This window comes from Myotis yumanensis, unplaced genomic scaffold, assembly GCF_028538775.1.
Source record: "Myotis yumanensis isolate MYYU_CA2020_CCGP unplaced genomic scaffold, mMyoYum1.0.hap1 SCAF_20, whole genome shotgun sequence".
In the NCBI taxonomy this organism is placed as follows: Eukaryota; Metazoa; Chordata; class Mammalia; order Chiroptera; family Vespertilionidae; genus Myotis; species Myotis yumanensis.
The window spans coordinates 10,829,834-10,853,147 of NW_027223771.1; the positions used below are offsets into that span (position 1 = coordinate 10,829,834).

A 23,314-nucleotide genomic window follows, 5' to 3' on the forward strand; every position below is an offset into this window, starting at 1 on the left:
GCGCACCCGTGACCTTGTGCACATGTGACCTCTCACCTGTGACCTTGTGCACATGTGACCTTGTGACCTTGCACCCCCGTGACCTGGCTCACCTGTGACCTTTGTCTTTTCAGGATGGACTTTGACGATGAGGACGGCGAAGGCCCCAGCAAGTTCTCCAGGTGAGAAGCCAGCGGCCGCCGGCCCCTCCTGGGGACACACACGGACTGAAGCGTCTTTTTAAAAAGTATTTATTTCTGTTGCTGTCGGAGGGGAGGGAGCGAGAGGCGGAGAGAAACCTCACGATGAGCGAGGATGGTGGCCGCTGCCTCCCGCACGCCCCCCACCGGGGATCGAGCCCGCGCCCCCCATTGGGGATCCAGCCGCGCCCCCGCGATTTAAATGTCCTTCGGCCCCGACGAGGCCCCTGCCCGCGGTGGGACCCCACACCCGTCCCTCGTTCGTTCGGGGCCGGTGACAGGAAGTGGGCAGTGGCTGCACCTCGTCCCCCCCCCCCCCCCCCCCCGCCTGCCCCTCACGCGTTGATTATTAGAGAGAGTGGAAGCGAGAGAGAGAGAGAGACATCGATGAGAGAGACGCTGTTCGCTTGCCTCCTGCATTTGCCCCGGTTGCCCAGGCATGGGCCCCGGCCGGGAATTGAACCCCCGACCCTCTGGGGCCTGGGAGGACGGACGCTCCCACCCACCGAGCCCCCCGGCCGGGCCTGACCATGCCTTTTGGTTGACGCCTCCCCCGACCCCCGCCCCCGCCGTGATGACCAGACAATGGCTCTCAGTGTCCCCGGTCCAGCGCCCCCGCGGAGAGGACCTTCCAGAGCGAGCGGGGTCCAGGGACGGAAGGAGGGGGGACGTGGGGGGCCATGTTGGTTTGACCTGCGGGGTCGGTGTCGGTGACGCGGTAGCCGTGGGGCGACCCGGAGCTGCTGTGTGAGGCCCGCACCGGGCGGGCGGGGACGCCTGAACTCCCAGCCCCTCCCCCCCAAGCCCGTCAGAGTCTGTGCCACAGCGTGGCTTCTGCTCACCCCCCACAGGCCGAGAGAGAGAGAGAGAGAGAGAGAGAGAGAGAGAGAGAGGGAGGGCCGGCCGGGTGGCTCAGTGGATAGAGCACCGGCCTGCCGACTGAAAGGTCCCGGGTTCAATTCCTGCTCAGGGCACAGGCCCGGGTTGTGGGCTCGATTCCCAGTGTGGGGCGTGCAGGAGGCAGCCGATCCTCGATTCTCTCTCATCATGGATGTTTCTCTCTCTCTTTCTCTCCCTTTTTCTCTGAAATCAGTAAAAATACATTTTAAAAGAAATGAGAGAGAGAAAGACGGACGGGCTTCCCAAGGTTGAGGTTGTAGGAGCCGGGCCACCTCGCTCTGGCCTGCGGGGTGGTTGATGGAGCTGCTCAGAGTTGGGGACACACCCGAGGCCGCCCCACATCCGGTGGCTTTGCCGTGGCCGTGGCTGCTGCCCGGGCGAGGGGCGTGGAGTCAGCTTCCGGCTGTCTCCTGCCGGGAGAAGGGAATTCTTTTTTTAAAAATTGATCTCAGAGAGGAAGGGAGAGGGAGAGAGAGAAACATCCATGATGAGAGAATCGTGGTGGATCGGCCGCCTCCTGCACGCCCCCCACTGGGGATGGAGCCCACAACCCGGGCCTGTGCCCTGAGCGGGAATCGAACCCTGACCTCCTGGTTCATAGGTCGATGTTTAACCGCTGAGCCCCGCCGGCCGCGGGGACAGTGTCTGAATTCTTGATGCTACTGCAAAGTCGTTAGGTTCATGGGAACGTGAGAGGATTTCAGGGTATTTAGATGAACCTGTGCCCCCCAACGCCCTCACAAAGACCCCCACAAAGCTCGTTCGGGTGTCGGGGAGCTGCTCTGCCCTCCCCCCCAGAGGCCCTCACAAAGCTCTCTCGGGTGTTGGGGAGCCTGTGTCCCCCCCAGAGACCCCCACAAAGCTCACCCAGGTGTTGGGGAGCCTGTGCCTCCCAGAGACCCCCGCAAAGCTCTCTCGGGTGTCGGGGAGCTGCTCTGCCCCCCCAGAGACCCCCACAAAGCTCGCTCAGGTGTCGGGGAGCCTATGTCCCCCCAGAGACCCCCACAAAGCTCTCTCGGGTGTCGGGGAGCCGCTCTGCCCCCTCAGAGGCCACCACAAAGCTCTCTTGGGTGTTGGGGAGCCTGTGCCCCCCCGAGACCCCCACAAAGCTCTTTCAGGTCTTGGTGAGCCTGTGTCCCCCCAGAGGCCCCCACAAAGCTCTCTTGGGTATTGGGGAGCCTGTGCCCCCCCAGAGACCCCCACAAAGCTCTCTCGGGTGTCGGGGAGCCGCTCTGCCCCCCCAGAGACCCCCACAAAGCTCTCTCGGGTGTCGGGGAGCCTGCGTCCCCCCAGAGCCCCCCACAAAGCTCTCTCGGGTGTTGGTGAGCCTGTGCCCCCCCAGAGACCCCCACAAAGCTCTCTCGGGTGTCGGGGAGCCGCTCGCCCAGTGCGCGTTCAGGGACGACCTCCCCCGCCCGGTCCCGTGGTGGCACCCGTGTGCCCCCCTGCGGCCTGGCCCCCGCCCGGTCTGACGCCTCTCTCTCCCCCCGCCCCCCCGCCCGCTTCCTGCTGGGAAGAGAGAACCACAGTGAGATCGAGCGGCGGCGGCGGAACAAGATGACGCAGTACATCACGGAGCTGTCCGACATGGTGCCCACCTGCAGCGCGCTGGCCCGCAAGCCCGACAAGCTGACCATCCTGCGCATGGCCGTCTCCCACATGAAGTCCATGCGCGGGCACCGGTAACAAGTCCACCGACGGCGCCTACAAGCCGTCCTTCCTCACCGAGCAGGTGCCGTCCCCGGGGCCGGGGGCCGGGGGCCGGGGCGGAGGGGGGGACGGACCGAGGGGACACACCCCGTCCTCGCTCTTCACCGGGAACGTCCCGTCGGGGGCTGTGGGTCCGGCCTGGCTCCCCTGTTCGCATGGTCCTGTGGGCCTTTTCTGTAAAAATATAATTTTACTGATCTCAGAGAGGAAGGGAGAGGGAGAGGGAGAGAAACATCCACGATGAGAGAGAATCACGGATCGGCCGCCTCCTGCACGCCCCCCACGGGGGACCGAGCCCCCAACCCGGGCCTGTGCCCTGAGCGGGAATCGAACCCTGACCTCCTGGTTCACAGGTCCACGCTCAGCCACTGAGCCACGCCGGCCGGGCCAATTCCGTTTTCTTATTGGCAACCTTCAACATTCTCTCAGAAACTTGTGATAGCCACGTAGTTTTGGAAACTTTGATTACTTTTTCTTAAATTTTGTTTAAAAATATTTTTTTGTAATTTATTGACTTGAGAGAGAGAGAGAGAGAGAGAGAGAGAGAGAGAGAGAGGAAGAGATGGAGGGGGAGAGAAAGGGGAGGAGAGGGATGGATTTTTTTAAAAGTATTTTTTATTGATTTTTTACAGAGAGGAAGGGAGAGGGATAGAGACTTAGAAACATCGATGAGAGAGAAACATCGATCAGCTGCCTCCTGCACATCTCCTACTGGGGATGTGCCCGCAACCAAGGTACATGCCCTTGACCGGAATCGAACCCGGGACCCTTCAGTCCGCAGGCCGACGCTCTATCCACTGAGCCACACCGGTTAGGACGAGAGAGATGGGTTTTGTTGTTCCCTTATTTGTACATTCATTGGTTGAGTCCTGGATGTGCTCTGACTGGGGATCAAAGCTGCCACCTTGATGTATTGGGGGACAGCGCTCTCATCAACTGAGCTACCTGGCCAGGGTTTGATGGCTTTCTTTTTTTTTTAAATTAAATATATTTTTATTGATCTCAGAGAGGAAGGGTGAGGGAGAGAGAGAAACATCCATGATGAGAGAGGATCACTGATCGGCTGCCTCCTGCACGCCCCGAACTGGGGATGGAGCCCCCAACCCGGGCCTGTGCCCTGACCGGGAATCGAACCCGGGACCCTTCAGTCTGCAGGCCGACGCTCTATCCACTGAGCCACACCGGCCGGGGTCAAAGGCAGTTCTGAATTCCGGGCGCAGGACCTCAGTCGTGGGCGCTGTGCTCCCGGGAGACAGGAATGGGGAGGAGGTGGTGGGTGGGCGTCTGAGTGTGAGGCTCGGTCCCCGGAGACCTTCCCAGGGGCCGAGGCAGGGAGACCTCCATGGCGGCGTGCGCCCCGCCTCCTCCCCGCAGCGGCGGGATTGTCTCCTTTCCCAGGCACCCTGTGCCGATGTCCACCCCCCTTCCTGCCGGGAGGATGGGCCCGAAGCTGGAAATAAAGATGCTGACCCCGGGCTGTGGGTTATGTCGGCGTCCGGGACACACAGGAGGCGGGCAGGCGGAGCCGGAGAAACGGGCCCAGTAGCCCTGTCCTTCCGGGCCCACTTCCGCCCCCGGTTCCCAGGAGGGGGTGTCGGAGTCTGACCCCGTCACGGGCGCAGGGACCCTTAGGGAGCCCCCCAGGCCCCCTTGCCAGCAGGGCCACGGGTTCTAGTCCTTGGGGACGGACACGGGGCAGGGCCCCAGGCTGCGGGCTCTTCATCTGTGTTACAGAGGGTCCCACGCAAGATGACCTTGGCCCGGCTGGCGTGGCTCAGTGGTTGAGCGTTGACCTATTAACCAGGAGGTCGGGGTTTGATTCCCGGTCAGGGCACAGGCCTGATTGCGGTCTCGAACCCCAGTGGGGGGCGTGCAGGAGGCAGCCGATCCATGATCCTCTCTCATCATTGGTGTTTCTCTCTCCCTCTCCCTTCCTCTCTGAAATCAATAAAAATATCCTATATAATAAAAGGCTATTATGCAAATCGACCAAGAGGCCGAACGACCGGTTGCCATGATGCACACTGACCACCAGAGGGCAGACACTCAACGCAGGAGCTGCCCCCTGGTGGTCAGTGCGCTCCCACAGGGGGAGTGCCGCTCAGCCAGAAGCCGGGCTCACGGCTGGCGAGCGCAGCGGAAGTGGCGAGAGCCTCTCCCGCCTCCGAGGCAGCGCTAAGGCTGTCCGACTGCTGGCTTAGGCCCGCTCCCCACAGACAGTGGGCCTAAGCCATCCGTCGGACATCCCCTGAGGGCTCCCGGACTGCGAGAGGGCGCAGGCCAGGCTGAGGGACCCCCCCTGAGTGCACGAATTTCGTGCACCGGGCCTCTAGTATTTAAAAAAGAAAGCCATCAAACCCTGGCCAGGTAGCTCAGTTGGTGAGAGCGTTGTCCCCCAATACGTCAAGGTGGCAGCTTGGATCCCCAGTCAGAGCACATCCAGGACTCAACCAGTGAATGTACAAATAAGTGGAACAACAAAATCCATCCCTCTCTTTCTCTCTCTCTCTTCCCCCTCCATCTCTTCCTCTATCTCTCAAGTAAAAATTCCAAAAAAAAATTTCTTTAAGACAAAATAACTTTTTAAGAAAAAGTAAAGTTTCTAAAACTGTGGACAAGACAAGTTTCTGAGAGAATGTTGAAGGTTGCCAATAAGCAAACGAAAGTGGCCCGGCCCGTGTGGCTCCGTGGCTGAGCATCAACCTAGGAACCAGGAGGTCAGGGTTCGATTCCCGGTCACAGCACCTGCCCGGGTTGAGGGCTTGATCCCCAGTAGGGGGCGTACAGGAGGCGGCCGATCCATGATTCCCTCTCATCACGGATGTTTCTCTCTCTCCCTCCCTCTCTCTTCCTCTCTGAGATCCATACGAATCCGTGAAAGAGAAAGAAAAGACGAAAATCAAATTGGCGGCGAGGTGCGGGGGGGGGGGCCGAGGGGGGGGGGCGGCCTGCTTTTCCCTGACGCCGCCTTCCCTTCCCAGGAGCTGAAGCACCTCATCCTGGAGGCGGCCGACGGGTTTCTGTTCGTGGTGGCGGCCGAGACCGGGCGGGTGATCTACGTGTCGGACTCGGTCACGCCGGTGCTGAACCAGCCGCAGTCCGAGTGGTTCGGCAGCACCCTGTACGAGCAGGTGCACCCGGACGACGTGGAGAAGCTGCGGGAGCAGCTGTGCACCTCGGAGAACTCCATGACAGGTCAGTGGGCTCCCCGCCCGCCTCCCCGCCTCCCCGCCTCCCCGCGGGGCTGTGGGACCCTCGCCACAGCTCTCTTTCAAGGAACAGCTTAGGGAGCTGCAGGTGAGAGGCAGCTGCCGGAAGGTGGGGGCGTGTGTCTGACTTGGTTTGTGTAACGGGCTCGTGGACCCTATCCTGTTGCAAACATTCATTTTCATTCATTTTTAATGAGAGGCCCGGTGCACGAATTCGTGCACCGGTGGGGTCCCTCGGCCTGGCCTGCGGGATGGGGCTGAAACCGGCTCTCCGACATCCCCCGAGGGGTCCCGGATTGCGAGAGGGCGCAGGCCAGGCCGAGGGACCCCACCGGTGCACGATCGGGGCCGGGGAGGGACGCAGGAGGGCTCCAGGGCATGTCCAGCCCGTCTCACTCAGACCCGATCAGCCTGACCCCAGCAGCAAGCTCACCTACCAGTTGGAGCATCTATCCCAGCCGTGGGCAAACTACGGCCCTTGGGCCAGATCCGGCCCGTTTGAAATGAATAAAACTAAAAAAATAAAAAAGACCGTACCCTTTTATGTAATGATGTTTACTTTGAATTTATATTAGTTCACACAAACACTCCATCCATGCTTTTGTCCCGGCCTCCGGTCCAGTGTAAGAACCCATTGTGGCCCTCGAGTCAGAAAGTTTGCCCACTCCTGGTCTACCCCCTAGTGGTCAGTGCATGTCATAGTGAGCGGTTGAGTGGCCTTAGCATATCATTAGCGTACTAGAGGCCTGGTGCACAAATTCATGCACCAGTGGGGTCCCTCGGCCTGGCCTGCGGGATTGGGCCGAAACCAGCTCTCTGACATCTCCTGAGGGGTCCCCGATTGCGAGAGGGCAGAGGCCACGCTGAGGTGCACCACTGGTGCAGGATTGGGGCAGGGAGGGCGGGGAGAGGATGTGGGAGGTTGGCCAGCCGGTGAGGGACCATGGGAGGGCTCCAGGGCATGTCTAGCCTAACTTGCTCAGCCCCAATCGGCTGGACCCCAGCAGCAAGCTCACCTACCAGTAGGAGTGTCTGCCCCCTGGTGGTCAGAGCACATCAGCTCCTGGTCGACTGGTTGACTGTCTGCCCCCTGGTGGTCAGTGCACGTCATAGCGAGCGGTTGAGCGGCCTTAGCGTATCATTAGCCTATTACGCTTTGGTTGGTTGAACAGATGTAGCATATTAGGCTTTTATTATATAGGAGGATAGGATAGCTTACTCTCCCCTCCCCCATTTTACCCTGCAATTAGAGGCGGGTGCCACAAGGAGGCGCTGCAGCTGTGGATTAGTGGGAACGACGTGCTCTGTAATGAGGTCTGTGCCCCCTGTAGGGGGCTGTTTGTGATCTTGGTGCCGGGCATCGTGATACCCAAGTCTCAGGTGCCTAAGATGAAGTTCCCTGGCGAAGCACTTAAATAGATGTTTTTATTGGTTTCAGAGAGGAAGGGAGAGGGAGAGAAGAGAGAAAAACATCCATGATGAGAGAGAATCGTGGACCGGCTGCCTCCTGCACGCCCCCCACTGGGGGGTCGAACCTACAACCCGGGCCTGTGCCCTGAGCGGGAATCGAACCCTGACCTCCTGGTTCCTAGGCCGATGCTCAACCCCTGAGCCACGCCGGTCAAGCCCTATGGAAGCATTTAAATGTAGTCAGTTCTGCCAGAGTAACATACGTGTTATTTAAACCCCTCCCCACACACGCACATACACGCCGACCGTGCACAAAACTGAGACGTGAAAGCCACAGAGCTCATGAGGAAAGTGGGCTAGTAGCCCTGGCCTGTGTGGCCCAGTGGATAGAGCGTCGGCCTGCGGACTGAAGGGTCCCGGGTTCGAATCCGGTCAAGGGCACAGGCCCGGGTTGTGGGCTCGATCCCCAGTGGGCGGCGTGCAGGAGGCCACCGATCCGTGATTCTCTCTCATCACTGATGTTTCTCTCCCTTTCCCTTCCTCTCTGACATCAATAAATATATATATTTAAAAAAATAAAAAACGTTGACGCTTATAAATATATTTTTTCCTTTTTTAATCCTCCCCCGAGGATATTTTCCCCCCCATTGATTTTTAGAGCGAGTGGGAGAGAGAGGGGGAGAGACAGAGAGGAACATCGATGCGAGAGAGACACATGGGTGGGTTGCCTCCTGCAGGCCCCCCACTGGGTGTGGAGGAGCCTGCAGCTGAGGTCCGCGCCCTTGACCGGACTCGAACCTGGGACCCTTCCGTCCGCAGGCTGACACTCTACCCACTGAGCCACACCAGCCAGGGCTATAAATAAATGCACTTGATTTAAAAATAAATAAGTAAATAAGTCAATAAATCAATAAATCAGATGAGAGCGGTGCCCTGGGCTGCCCTGGATAAGCCCAGGTGGACATCCCGGGGGCCACGCCTTACGGAGTTAGACACGGGGCGGGGGCGGGGGGAGGTGCGGAGGGGAAGTGAGCTCACCCCGGAACTGCTGGCTCGTCCCCCGCGGCCTGCATCGCCCGCAGGATGTGGGTTCCGGAGACCCGGGCGGGAGGCCAGCCGGGCGGGTGGCCGGGGAAGGGATAGTCGGGGGCCGGGCAGGCTCCGGCCAAGGGCTGAGCTCAGCGGCTCCCAGGGTCGGGCGGGCACTGCTGTCCGTGGGAACTCGCCGGGTGTCTGGGAGGGGGAGGGGCAGGCAGCGTGGCCCACACTCGGACGGCGGTGTCCGGGGCGTGGACGCTGGACGGGGGATGGTGGCCGTGGCGGCCGGTGGACGGGGAGCAGCGAGGCCGGCTCCTCTTGGGAGGACAAGGTGGACGGGGGACGGGGGAACGTGTCCTCGGGGCGGAGGGAGGACCGGCCTGTCTCGGAGCCGTTGGGACTCGATGTACCACCCCCCACCCCCCCAGCAGCGAGCCCGGCTCCAGGACGGGCCTCGGGGTTTCGCTGGGGCTCAGAACAGGGCTCCGTAACCGGCCGCCGTGTCCTGAAAACGTTTCATAAAAACATGGACTAAAAAAACCCTCAGAGACGACTTGAAGCCTTCGATGGCGGGACGAGGGTCCCTCACACCCTCCTGTCCCGGGCCCCGCAAGGGGGCACGACCCACGACACAATCGAGGGACAAACGGAGCCAGCACCTCCAGAAATTTCCTTGTGTTCCTGTGGGCCTCTGTTATTATTACTGTAATACTAGAGGCTCGGGGCACGAAATTTGTGCGCTGCAGGGGGAGGTGGGTGTCCCTCAGCCTGACCTGCATCCTCTCACAATCCGGGACCGCTGGCTCCTAACCCTCGCCTGCCTGCCGGCCTGATCGCCCCCTAACTGCTCTCCCCTGCCGGCCTGATCGCCCCTAACCGCTCTCCCCTGCCGGCCTGATCGCCCCTAACTGCTCTCCCCTGCCGGCCTGATCGCCCCCTAACTGCCCTCCCCTGCCGGCCTGATCGCCCCTAACTGCTCTCCCCTGCCGGCCTGATCGCCCCTAACTGCCCTCCCCTGCCGGCCTGATCGCCCCTAACTGCCCTCCCCTGCCGGCCTGATCGCCCCCTAACTTCTCTCCCCTGCCGGCCTGATCGCCCCTAACTGCTCTCCCCTGCCGGCCTGATCGCCCCTAACTGCCCTCCCCTGCCGGCCTGATCGCCCCTAACTGCCCTCCCCTGCCGGCCTGATCGCCCCCTAACTTCTCTCCCCTGCCGGCCTGATCGCCCCTAACTGCTCTCCCCTGCCGGCCTGATCGCCCCCTAACTGCACCCCTGCCAGCCTGATCGCCCCTAACTGCTCTCCCCTGCCGGCCTGATCGCCCCTAACCGCCTCTGCCTCAGCCCCTGCCACTGTGGCTTTGTCCGGAAGGATGTCCAGAAGATGTCTGGTCTAATTAGCATATTACCCTTTCATTATAGATTTTTATTGATTTCAGAGAGGAAGGGAGAGGGGGAGAGAGAGAGAGAGAGAGAGAGAGAGAGAAACATCAATGATGAGAGGGAATCATGGATCGGCTGCCTCCTGCACGCTCCCTACTGGGGAATCGAGCCCACAACCTGGGCATGTGCCCTCGACCAGAATCGAACCTGGGACCCTTCAGTCTGCAGGCTGATGCTCTATTCACTGAGCCACACCAGCCAGGGCTTTTCTTCCTCTTTTTTCTTTTTTCCTCCTCCCTCCCTCCCTTCCTCCCTCCCTCCCTCCCTCCCTTCCTTCCTTCCTTCGTCTTTGTCCTCCTAACACGTTGTAAGTGAGCGTTACTGACTCATTAGCTGTAGGCACACGGCTGTCACTCAGTCTCTAGTCTGTGTTCGTTCCGAAAACGGGGACTTTATACATTTTAAGCACCAACCCATTCTCCCTGGCCCCCACCCCTCTGTCCTCCGCTCCCTGGCGTCCGGCTGCTTTCCGTCTCCCGTGTCTTTCTGTGACGGCTCACGTCACTGAGCGGAAGGGCATGGAAGCTCACCGGTGTCAGCAAAGGCCAGGGTCTCCTCCTTTTTCAGGGCCGAGTAATATTCCACTGCGGGCACCGACCGCCTTTCCTTCCACCGTTCCCCTATCCGCGGGCTCTGGGGTGGTCTCCGTGCCTTGGCCGCTGTGAGTCATGCTGTCGGGAATGTGGGGTCGCAGATCTCTCTTGGGGACCCCGCTTTCAGTTCTTGGGGTGCACGCTCCACCCTCCCAGGCGGGGCTCCTTCTCAGGCAGACTCTCCTGGTGATGACAAAGGTGAATGGGCGGCTCTGGGCTTGAATGACAGCGGGAGCTCAGTGCCTTCCCTGTGCGACCCCGGCCCTCAGCCCGCCGGCCCGGCCCCCACCTCACCCAGTGGCTCTCCACTCGGGCCTGGGACCCCCGGGCAGCGGGGAGGGGCTTCCCGGGCGGCCATCGGGGGGCTGTCGCTAACAGGAGGGAGGTGCTGGCCCCGGCCGCTGTGGCTCGGTTGGTCGGAGCCTGTCAGCCGAAAGGTCACGGGTTCAGTTCCTGGTCGGGGCACGTACGGGAGGCAGCCAGTCGCTGTCTCTCTCTATCTCTCTCTGTCTCTCAACACGTCCTCCCTGCGGAGAATTGGGGTGGCATCCGGCTCAGCGTGGGGGTGAAGTGGGCAGGGGGTGGAAGGCGTGGGAGCTGATCCCCCCCCCCCCCCCGTCTCCTTTATCTGCTCGGTGCTCGGTTCACCCCGTGCCCATCATTCCTCACGTGCCCGGCCGCCGGCCGCAGGACGCACATTCCCTCCCCCGCCGCCGGCGGGCGTCCCAGCTGCGTGGAGGCTCAGACCTCATTCCCCGAGGTCCCAGCCTGATGCTGGGTGATCACGGGGGGGAGAGAGAGCCCGGCCAGGCTGGTCCCGAGGGCTCTGGCCAGTGGCCCCGAGTGTGACTCACAGGCCCTGGTCCCTCCACTCTGCGGTGGGGCGGCTCCCCTGGCCCCCGAGTGGGCGCTGCGTCCCAGCCCAGGGGTGCGCCAGGCCTGGGGTCACGACCTTCGGCTGGTTGGTGGTTCGGGGTCATGGTGTGGGGTCGTGGTCCGGGGTCCTGGTCTGGGTCAGGATCAGGGGTCATGGTCTGGGGTCATGATCTGGGTCAGGATCAGGGGTCATGGTCTGGGGTCATGGTCCGGGGTCATGGTCTGGGGTCATGGTCTGGGTCAGGATCAGGGGTCATGGTCTGGGGTCATGGTCCGGGGTCATGGTGTGGGGTCATGGTGTGGGGTCATGGTGTGGGGTCATGGTCTGGGTCAGGATCAGAGGTCATGGTCTGGGGTCATGGTCCGGGGTCATGGTGTGGGGTCATGGTGTGGGGTCATGGTGTGGGGTCATGGTCCGGGGTCATGGTGTGGGGTCATGGTGTGGGGTCATGGTCCGGGGTCATGGTGTGGGGTCATGGTCCGGGGTCATGGTGTGGGGTCATGGTGTGGGGTCATGGTCCAGGGTCAGGATCAGGGGTTGTGGTCCAGGCACAGTCGCTGCACTTCCTCAGAGCGGCCACCAGGTGGCCTCTTCCCACGTGCTCGCCTCGAAGGTGACTCCATGAAACCGGACTTGCTCATCCATCCTGTTTCCGCGGAGGCCGACCGGCTCTGGGCTGCAGCCAGGGGCGGGGCACCTAACCCCCATCCCCCGCAGTCCGCTTCTTGCCATATTCGGTAAACAGATCACCGTGGCCAAAGAATAAAAATAAAAATGCTGATTTTTGTCTGAGTCAGCTTTATCACGTTCTGGCTGGGTTTCTGTTGTCCGAGGTACAAATGCAGGGCACAGGCCCAGCCGCCGTTGCTCCGTGGCTGAGCGTCGACCTAGGAACCAGGAGGTCAGGGTTCGATTCCCGGTCAGGGCACAGGCCCGGGTTGCGGGCTCCATCCCCAGTGCGGGGCGTGCAGGAGGCAGCCGGTCCATGATTCTCTCTCATCATGGATGTCTCTCTCTCTCCCCCTCTCCCTTCCTCTCTGAGATCAATAAAAACGTATTTAAAAATATATATATTTTTTATTGATTTTTTACAGAGAAGAAGGGAGAGGGATAGAGAGTTAGAAACATCGATGAGAGAGAAACATCGATCAGCTGCCTCCTGCACGCCCCCCACTGGGGATGTGCCCGCAACCAAGGTACATGCCCTTGACCGGAATCGAACCCGGGACCCCTGAGTCCACAGGCCGACGCTCTATCCACTGAGCCAAACCGGTTCGGCAATAAAAACGTATTTAAAAAAGGAAAAAAAAAGCATGTGGACGTGACCGGGGCCCCTTGGAAATGCGCGCGATCGTGTAGTAAATACTTCGTCCCTGGGAGAAAAGGCAGCGATCCGTGTCCGGCCTGGTGCGTGCAGGCGCTCGGGAGCCGGGAGCGTGGCGGGCGGGTGATCCCCCGCCTCGTCCCCAGGCCCTTTCCGCCGCGGCCCACGCAGCCCACGGGGCCCTGTGGTTGCTCCAGATGTTCCCCGGGCGCCCGCTCCGTCCCCGGGAAACGCGGGAGCTACTGGGACCGCCGGCCTGGCTGTGCTCGGCCTGGCCTGCGTCCTTGTCTCTGTGCTCTGTTGAAAGATACGTCGCGAATGTGGACGGCTCTGCCGCCCGGCCTCGGGGTCATCATCGCTGCGGCGGGCCGGCCGACGGAGCCTCGGAGCCCGTGTGTTCCGACGCTCGCCGGCTGCAGGGCCTGCCGTGTGTGTGTGTGTGTGTGTGTGTCCCTGTGCCCGGAGTCAGAGGGGCCTGGTACAGTTACAGCTCATGACCCTCTCTACCTGGGGCACGGGGCCTGCCCTCCCCCGGCCTCGGTTTCCCTTTAGGTCCATGCAGACGGTTGTGGATCCTTACAGGACTGTATCGAAGCCCGGGTTGTGGGCTCGGTCCCCAGTGGGGGGCGTGCAGGAGGCAGCCGGTCCATGATTCTCTCTCATCACGGATGTTTCTCTCTCTCTCTCTCCCTCTCCCTCTCCCTTTCTCTCTGAAATCAATAAAAAAAAATATATTTTTTAAAAAATGTCCAGCTCTCTGGGTTTGGTGAAGCTGATGTACCTGGGAGTCCTGTTTTCCTTTTTCACATACGATTAGAGGCCTGGTGCACAAAATCCGTGCACTGGGGGGGGGGGGGCGTCCATCAGCCTGGCCTGTGCCCTCTTGCAGCCCGGGAGCCCTCGGGGGGGATGTCCGAATGATGGTTTAGGCCACTGCACTCGCCAGCCGTGAGCCCGGCTTCTGGCTGAGCGGCGTTCGCCCTGTGGGAGCACACTGACCACCAGGGGGCAGCTCCTGCATTGAGCGTCTGCCCCCTGGTGGTCAGTGTGCATCATAGCGACCAGTCGTTGAGCTGTTCCGTCGATTTGCATATTAGCCTTTTATTTTATACGACTAGTGGCCCGGCGCACAAAATTCGGGCACGCGTTGGGGCGGGGGGTGTCCCTCAGCCTGGCCTGCACCCTCTCCAATCTGGGACCCCTCGGGGGATGTCTGACTGCCGGTTTAGACATCTGGCAGTCAGACATCCCTCTCGCAATCTGGGGCTCCTGGTTCCTAACCGCTCACCAGCCTGCCTGCCTGATTGCCCCTAACCACTCTGCCTGCCAGCCTGACTGCCCCCAGCTGCCCCCCCTTCCAGTCTGATCACCCCTAACTGCCCCCCCGCTGACCTGAGTGCCCCCAACTGCCCCCCCGCCAACCTGCTTGCTCCCAACTGCCCCCCTCCGCCAGCCTGCTTGCCCCCAACTGCCCCCCCCTGCCAGCCTGCTTGCCCCCAACTGCCCCCCCTGCCGGCCTGCTTGCCCCCAACTGCCCCGCCCTGCCGGCCTACTCGCCCCTAACCGCCTCTGCCTCGGCCCCGCCACCATGGCTTTGTCCGGAATCTCCCGGAAGGTCTCCCGGTCTAATTAGCATATTACCCTTTCGTTAGTATAGAAGATAGACAGATAGATAAAAGCCGAGTCCCTCACACAATGCAGAATGTTCGTGCTTCTTTAAAAAACTCTGGACCGGTCTCTGAATTCTACAATCTCGTGGCGAAGCCCAGGTCTGTATGTTTTTCCTTCGATTAATTTGAGAAAGAGCGAGAGCGGGAGATTTATTGTTCGACTCATCCGTGCACCCACTGGTGGCTTCCTGCGTATTCCTGTATGACTGGGGATCGAACTCACAACCTTGGTGCGTTGGGACGACACCCCAGCCACCCGAGCTACCCGTCCAGGGCCAGGCATCTGTATTTTTTAAAAGCAACCCTGGCCCGGCCGGCGGGGCTCAGTGGTTGACCATCGACCTAGGAACCAGGAGGTCAGGGTTTGATTCCCGGTCAGGGCACAGGCCCAGGTTGTGGGCTCCATCCCCAATAGGGGGCGTGCAGGAGGCAGCCGGTCCGTGATTCTCTCTCATCGTCGATGCTTCTATCTCTCTCTCCCTCTCCCTTCCTCTCTGAGATCAATAAAAAGATATATATATAAAAAATAAAAAATAAAAGCAACCCTGGTGAACCGAGGCTGGGAATGACTGTACGTATTCCCGATAAAATAGCACAACCCCATCTGTCCAGGTCAGGAGAGGAATTCCAGCAACATCCCCACCAAAAGGGAACAAAATGTGAAAAATGCAGCCAGCCGGCGGCACCGTGGAACCGTGAGCCGCTACCGCGATATTTTTTTTTTTTTTTGCAACGGCCCAGATGTCTTCATCTTTTCTGCTGATTTTGATGCTGCAGAAGTAGATAGACAAAGACCCCCCCCCCTCCGCCGCCCCCGCCGCCCCCGCATCTATAAAAAGCAAGTCGCAAAAATAACTTAGTCATGTTGTTTTTAGGCACATCTGCACGATCGGGAGCCACTTTAGAACATTTCCAAACACTCGCTGCATCATCATCGCTTCCTGCCGCCGCAGCGCGATTTCAGTTTCAGGAATATTCTCACGTGACCAGGGCCTGGGTCTGCGACGGCCTCGGTTAAAAATAACTGGATTGCAAAAGGCTCAGCGTGATCGGGGAGATTAAAATAGTTTCCTTGGGGAAGAAAAAAAGAGACACACACACACACACACACACACACACACATATTTCTTTGTGAAATGCGTGACTCACGTCGGATGGCTACATGGACATGCACTCGAGGCCCCGATCTTCCCTGTTTCTTGCTTTCTTAGAAGAAGCCGAGGGAACAGGACGTGTGTGTGTGCAATTTTTCCGTTATTTTTCTGGGGCTTTGATTATACCCGGGTGCACCCCTGGCGTCCGGCCCCGGACGAGGGCCGCGGAGTGGGCTGCGGTGTGCCCGTGTGTGGGGAGGACGCTCGGAGCTCTCCGGGCGGCGATGTGCAATGTCATCCTGTGACCTTGAGCATCTCAAGTGACAAGAGCTCCCCACGCCGGGGCCCCCAGAGGTGACCCCGGCTGACCCCTCTCCCCATCACGCAGCTGCCTCCGTCACAGGCCTAGAAAGCGGGCGTGGGGCACAGGGGCTGTGTCCACGGTGAAGGTGGGGAGTCCCCCTCCGGCCCCCACACCGCCATTATTTATTTTTAATATATTTTATTGATTTTTTACACAGAGGAAGGGAGAGGGATAGAGAGTTAGAAACATCGATGCGAGAGAAACATCGATCAGCTGCCTCCTGCACACCCCCACTGGGGATGAGCCCGCAACCCAGGTACATGTCCTGGACCGGAATCGAACCCGGGACCCTTCAGTCCGCAGGCTGACGCTCTATCCACTGAGCCACACCGGTCAGGGCCCCACCATTGTTTTTTTTATTGTTTTTAATCCTCACCAAAGGATATTTTTCCCATTGATTTTTTAAAAATATAATTGTAATGATGTCAGAGAGGAAGGGAGAGGGAGAGAGAGAAACATCCATGATGAGAGAGAATCACGGATCGGCTGCCTCCTGCACGCCCCCCACTGGGGATCGAGCCCACAACCCGGACAGATGCCCTGAGTGGCAATTGAACCGTGACCTCCTGGTTCCTAGGTTGACGCTCAACCACTGAGCCACGCTGGCCGGGCTGCATTGATTTCTAAAGAGAGTGGAAGGTGTGTGTGTGGGAGGGAGAGAGAGAGGGAGAGAGAGAGAGAGAGAGAGAGAGAGACATCCATCGGTCACCTCCCTCGTGCACCCTGACCAGGGCCGGGGTTCCAACCTACAACCGAGGTCCATGCCCTTGACCGGGAATCGAACCCGGGACCCTCAGTTTGCAGGCCGGCGCTCTAACCACTGGGCCACCATCCAGGCTGTTTGCATTCTTTTGAAGGGAAGGGACGTCTGACCCCCCGTGACCCCGTCTCGGTCGGAAGCAGGCGCCCTTGTGCTGTTTCTCTGCCCGCCCCTCCCGCGTCCCCTCCGCCGGCTCCAATCCCCTGGCACATGAGCCGAGCGCTCATCACGCCCACCTCCTCGCTCTGGTCCTGCGATTGATTCCGGGGATCATTTCTCCCGACGCGGCGAGGACGCAGCCCTCCGCGGCCTCAGGATTTACTGCCGCGGCCGCGTTTCTCACCCAAAGGCCGTCTTTCCTGGTCTCGGGCGCGTCTCTCTTCGTTGATCGATGGCCTTCGCTTGTGCCTCTGAGATTGGCTGTTCCTCGACGGTACACTCTCAGAACGTGGTTCCCGGAGACTGTGTGTGTGTGTGTGGGGGGCCGGGGGCGGCTCTGAGCCCCAGGCCTCTTCCTTTTTACGTAAACGGAGTCTCTGCAGGCGCTCACCCTCCCTTCCCTCACCTTTCCACCTTTTGTATGGATTCCTCGAGGCCCGGTGCACGAAATTCACGCACACGTAGGCCTTCCTTCCCCCGGCTGCCGGCAGCGGCTTCCCTCTGGCGCCTGGGACCTGGGCTTCCCTCACAGCCCCTGGAAGGTTGTCCGGAAGGACGTCCGGTCTAATTAGCATATTACGCTTTTGTTCTTATAGATTATTATTTTTGTTGTTGTTAATCCTCACCTGAGGATGTTTTCCCATTGATTCTTAGGGTGAGTGGAAGGGAGAGGGAGAGACAGAGAGAAACATCGACGTGAGAGAGACACCTCGAGGGGCTGCCTCCCGCACGCGCCCCGTCCAGGGCCGGGGAACCTGCAACCGAGGTCCGTGCCCTTGACCGGAATCGAACCCGGGACCCTTCAGTGCGCAGGCCGACGCTCTATCCGCTGAGCCACACCGGCCAGGGCTTCTTTTTTATATTTTTTAATTGATTTCAGAGAGGGAGGGAGAGGGAGAGAGAGTTAGAAACATCGATGAGAGAGAAACATCCATCAGCTGCCTCCTGCACACCTCCTACTGGGGATGTGCCCACAACCCAGGTACATGCCCTTGACCGGAATCGAACCCGGGACCCTTCAGTCCACAGGCCGACGCTCTATCCGCTGAGCCACACCGGCCAGGGCTTCTTTTTTATATTTTTTAATTGATTTCAGAGAGGGAGGGAGAGGGAGAGAGAGTTAGAAACATCGATGAGAGAGAAACATCCATCAGCTGCCTCCTGCACACCTCCTACTGGGGATGTGCCCACAACCCAGGTACATGCCCTTGACCGGAATCGAACCCGGGACCCTTCAGTCCGCAGGCCGACGCTCTATCCACTGAGCCAAACCGGTCAGGGCAGATTGCCTTCTTGAACCCCATGTCAGCCTGGCCCCCCTCCATGGGACGGGGGCGGGGGGGAGGAAGACTCATCGGTTACCCGTTGGGGCCCGCATTGCTGGCATTCCTGGCGCATGATCCCCGAAGAGGAATGTATCGCTTTCAATCACACTCCGGAGCATTCTAAACAGGACGGGGGATTTGTACTCGTGTCTGCAGATTAAATAGCAGGAGGGGTGACGACTTTTTAATGAACAGCAGAGCCGCGGCCCGGCACGGGGAGGTGGGGGGAGTGCTCGCATGACTCTGTGTCACGCTTGGAATGTGAGTGCTGGGGGCGGGGGGAGGGGGTGCCCGCGGGGCCCCGCGGTCCGGGCGGGAGGGGGGCCGTGGCCTGTCACCCGTGTTGGGGCTCTGTGCCCTGGCTCCCCCCCTACACCTCCCAGTTTTTTTTAAATATTTTTGTCAATCCTCCCCCGAGGATATTTTTCCATTCATTTTTCGGGAGAGTAGAAGAGAGAGGGAGAGACAGAGAGAAACATCGATGTGAGAGAGACACATCGATGGGTTGCCTCCTGCACGCGCCCCGACCAGGGCCCGGGCCGGGGAGGAGCCTGCCACCGAGGTCCGTGCCCTTGACCGGAATCGAACCCGGGACCCTGCAGTCTGCAGGCCGACGCTCTATCCACTGAGCCACACCGGCCAGGGCTCAGCTCCCGGTCTTGGCCTTGTCATCACCTGAGATGATTCTCCCTGAGGGTCTGTGCAGCCCTGGCTGCCCTCCTGGCCGCCTCGTTAGCTTCTAGTTAGGGCCTCCCCAGGTGGCGGCTTGACAGACCGGCTCCTCTGAGTGCCCCTGGGGCCTGGGGCCACCCCGCCCAGTCCCTTGGGCCAGCCCTGCTCAGGGGCTGGGAGCCTTTGGCGCCTTTTGTAATTCTAGGGTCATAGGTCTAAGTCCCAACCCAAACCCCAGCCTCCATCTTCGTTGGTCACAAAAGGGAAACGGTGGCCTGGCCGGTGTGGCTCAGTGGTTGAGCGTCGACCTATGAACCAGGAGGTCAGGGTTCGATTCCCGGTCAAGGACACATGCCCGGGTTGCGGGCTCCATCCCCAGTGGGGGGCGTGCAGGAGGCAGCCGATTCGTGATTCTCTCTCATCATTGATGTTTCTCTCTCTCTCTCCCTCTCCCTGCCTCTCTGAAATCAATAAACATCTATACTAATAAAAGGGTAATATGCTAATTAGACCAGACATACCCAACGTCTTCCAGATGTCATTCCTGACAAAGCCGGGGCCCGGGCGGCACTGCCCAGGGTCCTGGGTGCCTGCGGCCAGCCAGAGGGAGGGAAGCCCGGGTCCCGGTTGCCTGAGGCCAGCTGGAGGAGGGAAGCCTGGGTTCCAGGTGTGGGGGCTGAGGCAGAGGTGGTAAGGGGCGATCAGGCAGGCAGGCAGAGCGGTTAGGGGCGATCAGGCAGACAGAGTGGTTAGGGGCGATCAGGCAGGCAGGCAGAGCGGTTAGGGGCGATCAGGCAGGCAGGCAGAGCGGTTAGGGGCGATCAGGCAGGCAGGCAGAGCGGTTAGGGGCGATCAGCAGGCAGGCAGAGCGGTTAGGGGCGATCAGCAGGCAGGCAGAGCGGTTAGGGGTGATCAGGCAGGCAGGCAGAGTGGTTAGGGGCGATCAGCAGGCAGGCGAGCAGTTAGGGGCGGTCAGGCAGGCAGGCCGGTGAGCGGGTAGGAGCCAGTGGTCCCGGATTGCGAGAGGATGCAGGCAGGGCTGAGGGATGCCCTCCCCCCCCCCCCCCCCCGCACGAATTTCATGCACCGGGCCTCTAGTGTATTAAAACAAACAACAAAAAAAGGACATGAAATGTAAATGGAAATTTAACCAAAAGGAAAGGGAAACATACGGTAAAAAAAGAAGAAAATTCAACAAAAACGATACGCAGCCACAAAAGCATAAATATCACCAGAATAGTCCCATGAGAGCGTCCTGAGATTCTAATCGCCGTGAACTGACTCCTGCTCCCACTTTCTCTCCTGTCCGTCACCTGGGAGATGCGTGACTGGTCCTACAGGGGTCGGCGTGAAAGGTTTCGGGGGGCAGAAGCGGATTGTTGGAGGCGGGAGGCGTTTGAGAAACGAGGTCCCACTGCAGTGAGATGGGAACAGAGTCTGGAAGTTTCTGTCCAACGGAGTCCGTCCATTCTCCCTCCCCTCTAGCCTCTGGGTGTCCCCAAGCTCCATGCGCCCTTTGGACAATAGTGTTTAAAAAATATATGTTTATTGATGTCAGAGAGGCAGGGAGAGAGAGAGAGAAACATCCACGATGAGCGAGAATCACGGACCGGCTGCCTCCTGCACGCCCCCCACTGGGGATCGAGCCTGCAACCCAGGCCTGTGCCCCAACCGGGAATCGAACCGTGACCTCCTGGTTCATAGGTCGACGCCAAACCACTGAGCCACACTGGCTGGGTGACAATATTTTTTTGGAAAACAGAATAGAAGTCTGTTGCTCCATGTGGCTGGCTGTCTTCGTTCCCTTCCCGTCTGGTTCCCCACACGTGCCCCCCTCTCTCCGCAGTGGGCGCCTGTGTCTCCCCGTCTCTGCACGCCGCTCCCACTCTGGACTTGGTTCTGCCGTGGCCTCGCGTGCATCGCGTGGGTCCCGGGCCGCGGGCCGTTGGTTCCCCGTGTGCACAGCTGCTGGGGCGGCTGGGGTCAGCCCCGGGGGACGGAGAGCCCCTTGGCGCTGGAGCAGCAGCCTGCGTCTCCTCCTGCCTCTGGGCCCGGGTTCCGGGGCCCCTCGCGTGTGGGACCACATCCGATCCTGTCCGTCTCCGGGGGCCATGGCTTTGCGTTAATGCTAATCTTTTTCTCTTGTTTTCCTCCCTGGCTATCTCCGTTGGCCGCCTTTTTTAAAAACAACAAAAAACACGACAAGATAAGATGTTTCCTGTTTTCTCCGGGGTCCCTTTGAGGAAAGCGTTCTGGTTCCTATTTGTATTCCGGGGGCCGCCGGGGGAGCCGTTAGAGCAGCACACAGCCTTCCTTTATGGTTTTATCCAAGACAAACTGCTGGTTCCTCTTTCTTTTTTATTTTTTAAAAGCTAAGCCTTAGTGGTTGAGCCTGGACCTACGAACCAGGAGGTCAGGGTTCGATTCCTGGTCGGGGCACAGGCCCGGGTTGCGGGCTCCATCCCCAGTGTGGGGCGTGCAGGAGGCAGCGGGTCCATGATTCTCTCATCATGGATGTTTCTCTCTCCCTCTCCCTCCCTCTCTGAAATCAATGAAAACAAAAATATTTTTAAAAAGTCATTTCAGCACGGCAGGCATGGCTCAGTGGTTGGACGTTGACCTGTGAACCAGGAGGTCAGGGCACAGGCCCGGGTTGTGGGGTCGATCCCAGTGCGGGGCGTGCAGGAGGCAGCGGGTCCATGATTCTCTCTCATCACGGATGCTTCTCTCTCTCTCCCTCTCCCGTCCTCTCTGAAATCAATAGAAATATATTTTAAGAAAGAACACGGGCGTTTGGGATTGTACGAGTGCATCGCCCGGTGCGTTTCCTGCCAAAGGATGTTGGGGACCCCCAGGAAGGAGGGGTGTGCGGGACCCTGCGGGTCCTCATTGCAGAGCAGGTGCAGCGAGATCCCCTCCCCCGGCGCCCCCGCCCCAGGCAGCGGCCGAGGCTGATGCACGCGCCCTGCGCTCTCTCTCTCTCTCTCTCTCTCTCTCTCTCTCTCTCTCTCTCGCAGGCCGGATCCTGGACCTGAAGACCGGGACCGTGAAGAAGGAGGGGCAGCAGTCGTCCATGCGCATGTGCATGGGCTCCAGGCGCTCCTTCATCTGCAGGATGAGGTCTGTCTGGGTGGCGATGGGTGTGGCTGCGGTGGGTGGTGGGCGTGGCTTCAGTGGGCGATGGGCGTGGCATGAGCGTGGCTGTGTCGGTGGCGGGCGATGGGCGTGGCTGCGGCCGGTGGTGGGCGTGGCTGTGGTGGGCGTGGCTGTGGTGGGCGTGGCTGTGGCCGGTGGTGGGCGTGGCTGCGGTGGGCGTGGCTGTGGCCGGTGGTGGGCGTGGCTGCGGTGGGGTATTGCCTCCACCTGCTTGGCTGGGCGGCCACACAGGCCCCCTCGGCTTCACCCCTGTGGCTTCTTTTTTATTCTCTGTTAAACCCTCACCTGAGGATATTTTTTATTTTATTTTATTATTAAAAAATATATTATTGATTTTTTACAGAGAGGAAGGGAGAGGGATAGAGAGTTAGAAACATCGATGGGAGAGAAACACCGATCAGCTGCCTCCTGCACACTCCCCACTGGGGATGTGCCCACAACCCAGGTACACGCCCTTGACCGGAATCGAACCCGGGACCCTTCAGTCCGCAGGCCGACGCTCTACCCACTGAGCCACACCGGCCAGGGCCTAAGGATATTTTTTCCGTTGGTTTTTCGAGAGAGTGGAAGGGAGGGAGGGAGGGAGAGAGAGGGAAACATCCACGCGAGAGAGACACAGGGATCATTCGGCTCCTGCCCGCCCTCCCAGGCGGCCCCTCCTGCCCCGGACGCTCTGCTCCAGGTGGGTCTCCAGGCGCCTGTCCACCTGGGGTTCCCGGTGACGTGAGCAGCTCTGCCCTCGGCCGAGAGCAGCTCAGTGTCAGGGAGACGCCGGGCACAGCCGGCCGGAGAGCGGAGGGCCGTGCCAGCGTCCTGGGCAGCCGTCGGGGATCGCCCCTGCCGTCCCTGCCCCCACGCTGGGGCAGCCGCTGTCCCAGGCCTCGGGGTATAATGGACTTGCATCTTTTAAAAAAATATATCTTTATTCATGTCAGAGAGGGAGAGAGAGAGAGAGAGAGAGAGAGAGAGAGAGGATCACGGATCAGCTGCCTCCTGCACTGCCCCACACTGGGGATCGAGCCCGCAACCCGGGCCTGTGCCCTGACTGGGAATCGAACCCTGACCTCCAGGTTCCCAGGTCGTCGCTCACCCACTGAGCCACTGCAGCTCGATTCCTTTCTGTGCTGTGTGGACGATTAAGACAGCTGGGCACCACTGGTCACATGGGCGGGAATCGCAGAGGCACGTAGCGAGAGGGCACGCCAGGCGGCGGGCAGGGCCTGGAAGCTGAGCGGGTCACGGAGCAGCGAGGCAGCCGGGGTCCCAGCGGAGGGGGTGGTGGGCTGCCCCCCGCCCCCCGCACCCCGCATCCCGAGGAGGGTCCCCAGGGAGACCTGACTCCGCACACGTCCCGCCCCCCCGTCCCCGCTCTGTCCCCTGCGTCAGCAGGCGCGAGGCTGTCTGCGAGCTCCTGGTGCCGGGACGCGGCTGGGG

At 60.2% G+C, this 23,314-nt stretch overlaps 1 protein-coding gene across 1 annotated transcript in view; it reads left to right on the forward strand.

The window, feature by feature from the left end:
• The window catches only part of ARNT2 (aryl hydrocarbon receptor nuclear translocator 2), an 84,465-nt gene that overhangs the window by 25,875 nt on the left and 35,276 nt on the right, over nt 1-23,314 (forward strand). The window contains 5 exon segments of the mRNA XM_070400450.1: nt 114-161; nt 2,597-2,753; nt 2,755-2,811; nt 5,771-5,984; nt 21,742-21,844. Of these exon segments, the coding sequence (XP_070256551.1) occupies nt 114-161; nt 2,597-2,753; nt 2,755-2,811; nt 5,771-5,984; nt 21,742-21,844 (579 nt within the window).